Consider the following 5,338-nt stretch of genomic DNA (forward strand, 5'->3'; position numbering starts at 1 on the left):
GGGGATTCAAAGTCTGGGTTTACAATATCCATTAATTTTAAGAATATTTTTTTTAACAATTATTTATAGCATTAACTCACTTTTTCTTATTCTTCTTTGATTATTGTTAGCGGTTGGCAAGCAGTTTATATGAGCACGAACTCGCTTTTTAGTGCACATATACGCTTTTATCTTTTTATCAGTTTGTGCAGGCTCATTGAATGATGCCTCACGCCAGGATGACGTAATCACGGCGTCGACGTAAGTGAAAGCGTGCGCGCCACGCCGCGGGAAAGAACCGCATGCGCGATGTGTGGGACATAATGGTGGATAGGTAGGAAACACACTTTAGCTCGCTAAGAGTAGCCCGTCAACTGTTGATTAATTTGCAGTTGTTGTCTTGGGACTTCTCGACCTCTCTGACTCGACAGCTGCCCGCTTGGACTGAACGACGCCCTGGACCGCAACAAAATGCCTAATATCAAAATATTCAGCGGTAGCTCACATCCGGACCTGTCGCAGAAAATAGCAGACCGCCTGGGTCTGGAGCTGGGCAAGGTTGTTACGAAGAAATTTAGCAACCAGGAAACATGGTGAGTTGTTCACCATTGGTAGCTGTATTGATTAGAGCTTTTTGTCAGAGGTGAATCAATTGCGCAAATATTGTAGCCTAGCCACACGGATTTAATTAGAAATGTTGTGTCACGCTGAAATTGCCGCGAAGTGTTAATAGGAACTTGCAGTCCACGCATGGCTTATGCTAACAACCTGCCTTGTAATGCTTAGCAACCAAGTCACCTGATGTTAAACTGCCCAAAACACTGCTAAACATTAAAGTGTCCGATTATGTCTCCTATTAAACGTGCTTTTTTCTAACATTTTCTAACTCTGCGTGCCAGTTTTCTCTATTTTTAACCTGTTTCAAGCGTCAGCACCCGCAGACACAAGCCATTGTTTACTCTGGCTCATCTGTCTCTTGCCTGTCATTGTGTGTTAGCTCTATTGTGCTAAAGTGCTGTTTGTCTTGTCACCTCTCTTCTCTTGCAGCGTGGAGATAGGGGAGAGTGTACGTGGGGAAGATGTGTACATCGTGCAGAGTGGCTGTGGGGAGATCAATGACAATTTGATGGAGTTACTGATCATGATAAATGCTTGCAAGATCGCCTCCGCCTCCAGGGTCACTGCTGTCATCCCCTGCTTTCCTTATGCACGCCAGGACAAGAAGGACAAGGTGGGGGTGAGGGATATCTGTCTAATTACCTTTTGTCATGCCATTTGCCATCCAGCATCATGACAAGAAGCCTGCAGCCATGTCCATCAACGACTCCTTGACACGGCATATTTGCTTTCTTTTTTTTTGTTCTTTGCCTTGCTGTGTTTGCTTTGCTGTTTCAGTTGCAAGTCCATTTCATTTTGTGTGGATAAGTACTTGTCATAACATCTTAATCATATTGCATGACTGAAATATTGCATCTCCTAAATCAAAACCTATTAATCAATAGACTGTGTAGCTCTTTAAATATCTCTGTTAAATAGCAATAAGTGTTGTATCTTTCTTGAACTTAGAACCATGTGACAGTTATTTTTTTGCTGACATGTTAAATATTAATATCAATGGTTATATAATATTGTAACTTAAATGGATGCAAATATTGTAATATCAATTTGATTTGTGATACATATTAAAGAAATGTCATTTTCTGACTGGTATAATTTTTAAAAACTGCAAAGCTCTCAGTTCAATGTTATATTTAGAAATGAGCCATGCCTATTCCATGTGACTGACGAGATCTATTTTCATTGCAGAGCCGAGCTCCCATCTCCGCCAAGTTGGTAGCCAACATGTTGTCTGTGTCTGGTGCGGATCATATTATAACGATGGATTTGCATGCCTCTCAAATACAGGTGAGCAACACAAAAAGCAGACCCAAATAGAATTGCAGCTTATTCACTTTCCTGGCATTAATCAGTCCTTGAATCATTGTGGTGTATAGTCTAAACCTGTTCCTGTTTTTGAAAAACTAACTTATTAGAACTACCTGATTTTCAAAGCTTAACAGTTACATAGGTATCAACAAAGGCAAGGCAACTATATTTGTATTGTGCCCTTCAACAAGAGTAAACATTCAAAGTGCTTTACAAGAAAGATAAAATGCATCAAGCCAAAATGTAAAAGAAACAAAAAAAAGATTTAAAAATAGTTAGATAGAAATAAGTAAAAAGATAAAGAGAAAGACATGAGCCTTCTACAGTCTTTACAGCAGTAGTATATATTCAGCTCCTGTGACCCCAGTCCACAAACCACTGTAATCTTTTTCCAGGGCTTTTTTGACATCCCTGTTGATAATTTGTACGCTGAGCCAGCTGTGTTAAAATGGATTAAAGAAAACATCCCCGAATGGAAGAATTGTACAATTGTGTCACCTGACGCAGGAGGGGCCAAGAGGTATGTTTGCTGTAGCTGTTCTACCCTTGAGCATAGTTTACCTTCATCATTTCTGGAATTTACTTTAGATTTAAAGTCTGTTGGCTTTGCTTATCTCTAACAAGGGTGTAATGTGACGTTAACAATTAGGTTTGTTTTGTTTTTTTCTCCCACCTGCACACCAGCTGTAACTCTAATGTTGTACTTTCCCTTTGCAGGGTCACCTCAATTGCCGATAGGTTGAATGTCGACTTCGCCCTCATCCACAAGGAGCGGAAGAAGGCTAATGAAGTGGACCGCATGGTTCTTGTTGGAGATGTGACTGATCGGGTCGCCATTCTAGTCGATGACATGGCTGACACCTGTGGCACAATCTGCCATGCTGCTGACAAGTAAGCACAAAGCTTTTGTTGTAAATTGGGAACTTTATGAAATAAAACTACTTGACCAACAGCTGTGACTTCTAATTTATGAAGATCTCATTACCATATTCGATTTAAAGACTTGTTCCAGGATATAATGTCATGTTTCTCTCCCTTAGACTAATTTCTGCTGGTGCCACCAAGGTGTATGCCATACTAACTCACGGCATCTTCTCTGGCCCAGCTATCTCACGCATCAACAATGCTTGCTTTGAAGCCGTTGTTGTGACTAATACAATCCCTCAGGAGGAGAAGATGAAGCATTGTCCCAAAATACAGGTCAGGACACAAAATTCACATCAATTTCACTCTCTTGGTTCCATAATTTCATTGTCTAATAATACAAAGCAACATACCGTTTTTAATATAAGTGTTTATGTAGTCTGTGAAAAATTAAACACAATTTCCCAGAGGCCAAAAGGGGTGTCTTCAGGATGATTATTTTGTCTGGTCAATGGTATTTATATGTATTTACAATGGTAAGAACCAAAGGAAGAAGCAAATCCTCACTTTAAAAAGCTGATATTCTTGCCTGATGAGTTACTTCTAAATGGTAATATCCCATCTTCTCTTTCTCCAGGTTATCGACATATCCATGATCCTTGCAGAGGCCATCCGTAGAACTCACAACGGGGAATCTGTGTCATACCTGTTTAGCCATGTCCCCTTGTAACAAATGTCCACCATCAACTCTGTGCTGTTACACCAAATAAAAGAAGAGGGAATTATCCAACCCAAACACAACCATTAGCAACAATGTTATGCTAACTAACCATGAAAAAAAATTCATGTCATGTCTGTTACTAATGCTGACCCACACTCCCCTGAGTCCCTTACCTCTTGAGCAGTGTCCCTTCATGTCTTGGGCACCAAAGCAATTGCAAGCTATCAGTTTAGGCAAGCATATTTATTGTACCTGGATAAATAAGTGTTTATCCCCCTTTCATAACCTGTTAGATACAGAGTTTCTCCTGACCATGTCACCTCACCACGAGTCATTTCAATCTATTGTCAAAGAGCTTATTAATATCCCTGGCAGGTTCCAGTGGTCAGGAGAAGCATCTGGCATATAAAGCTGTTACAGTGCTTTTTGTTACAATGAACGAGTGTAGTTTTTCATGTTGCTCTTGTATTCTCTGCTGTTTCAAAGAATATAATTAATGAAGTGAATGTGTATTGAACTAGTTTACAGTGCCACTGAAGCTCCACTCAACCAAGAGTGCCTCAACAGTCTGAAATGAAATGCTTTTTCCTCCAGTCGTATCCTTTTAACCCACCCCTTATTTTGCTGTTTATTTCTCACTGGATGAAGAACTTTCACGTGTCTTATCAAGTTGTAGAATGTTTGAGATGTTTGTTTCAACTCTTGAGGTACCCTCATTGAGTGGGGTTTGCCCAGTGTCCAGGGTTTCCCTTCAAGGTTGTACGGTGAAGATCTTTCCATAGAGAAGCTGTCTGGTTTTTAACTCGGGGTGGGGGGGGGGGGGGGTGTCTCTGCAGGCTGGAGCTTCCTTCAGAAATGTTCACCTGCTTTTTTTTTTTTTTTTTTTTTTCTTTGCTTCTTTTGTATGTCTGGAGGAAGGATTTGTCATTTATGTGCATATTCCAAACCTTTGTGTTTACTTTTTCAGTAGGATGAATGCATAATTTATCTGAAGATGCGTTCTTAATAAAATTAAATATGCGTTCAATCTTAACATGGCTCTTGTATTATCTTTATTATTATTATTATTAGTACTAGTATAATTATCAATCATGTGTTTTATTATTTATTGTATTAATGCACAATTGCTTTTCAGTTTCTTTAGATAAATGTTTATTAGTTGAATATTGAAATGTTATACATGACTGGAGCTGCTACCATAGATGGCACTCAATACATTTACATTACTATTTTCGTCAGTCATTTGCATCAGCACTCTCAACATCTGAAGAAAAGTGCAAATACTGGTTGTAATAAGGTGCCCTCCTTGTTGGCAAAACACACTAAACTGCCTTCTTGGGTGGCAAAAACGTGTCCTAAAGTGCCCTCTTCAGTGGTGAGAACACACTGATGTTCCCTTTTTTTTTCTTTTCGCCCCTGCCCTTCAAAAGGTCTGTGCACGCCACTGCTGAAGAGTATTCATATTGTTCTGACCACCTTGATTGATGAACGAAACAACCAATCCCCGACTTCGTGACGTAGGCCGTATTGACCAATGGTTATTCTGAAAGAGGCGGGACGATAGAAGACACCGGCAGATTAACGATTCATACACCCTGTTACCTTGACATGGTTTCATTTCATCTTCTCAGAATCTGACAGTGTGTATGATCATTGGAGTTGAAAAAGAAGGAAGCGACGTTGTTGTCTGAACTCTGAAGTGGACCAATAACAAGAAATTAACGAACCGACTTAGAAAGACAAATTGAAGACTAACGGACAATTATGCAGAATTAAAATAGACACCACCACGCTTTACATATCTGTTTTGGCTGCCTGGTGACAACTGTTATAGTGAGTACATTTCTC

The 5,338-nt window shown here is 39.8% G+C and overlaps 1 protein-coding gene across 1 annotated transcript; it reads left to right on the forward strand.

Moving 5' to 3' along the window:
* The first annotated feature begins 280 nt into the window (after positions 1-280).
* prps1b (phosphoribosyl pyrophosphate synthetase 1B) lies at positions 281-4,302 on the forward strand. The gene is made up of 7 exons (XM_053323426.1): positions 281-572; positions 1,027-1,210; positions 1,786-1,884; positions 2,301-2,425; positions 2,623-2,796; positions 2,946-3,105; positions 3,407-4,302. Exons 1-7 carry the CDS (start codon positions 451-453, stop codon positions 3,497-3,499), a joined length of 957 nt encoding a protein of 318 aa, XP_053179401.1. The 5' UTR covers positions 281-450; the 3' UTR covers positions 3,500-4,302.
* Positions 4,303-5,338: the final 1,036 nt, after the last annotated feature.

The sequence above is a fragment of the Scomber japonicus genome, chromosome 8, assembly GCF_027409825.1.
Source record: "Scomber japonicus isolate fScoJap1 chromosome 8, fScoJap1.pri, whole genome shotgun sequence".
In the NCBI taxonomy this organism is placed as follows: domain Eukaryota; kingdom Metazoa; phylum Chordata; class Actinopteri; order Scombriformes; family Scombridae; genus Scomber; species Scomber japonicus.

Coding starts and splice junctions, on each gene's coding strand:
- prps1b (XM_053323426.1), top strand. CDS start 451: ATGCCTAATATCAAAATATTCAGCGGTAGCTCACATCCGGACCTGTCG. Junction 2,426..2,622: donor GACGCAGGAGGGGCCAAGAG/GTATGTTTGCTG, acceptor TTCCCTTTGCAG/GGTCACCTCAATTGCCGATA. Junction 2,797..2,945: donor ATCTGCCATGCTGCTGACAA/GTAAGCACAAAG, acceptor TCTCTCCCTTAG/ACTAATTTCTGCTGGTGCCA.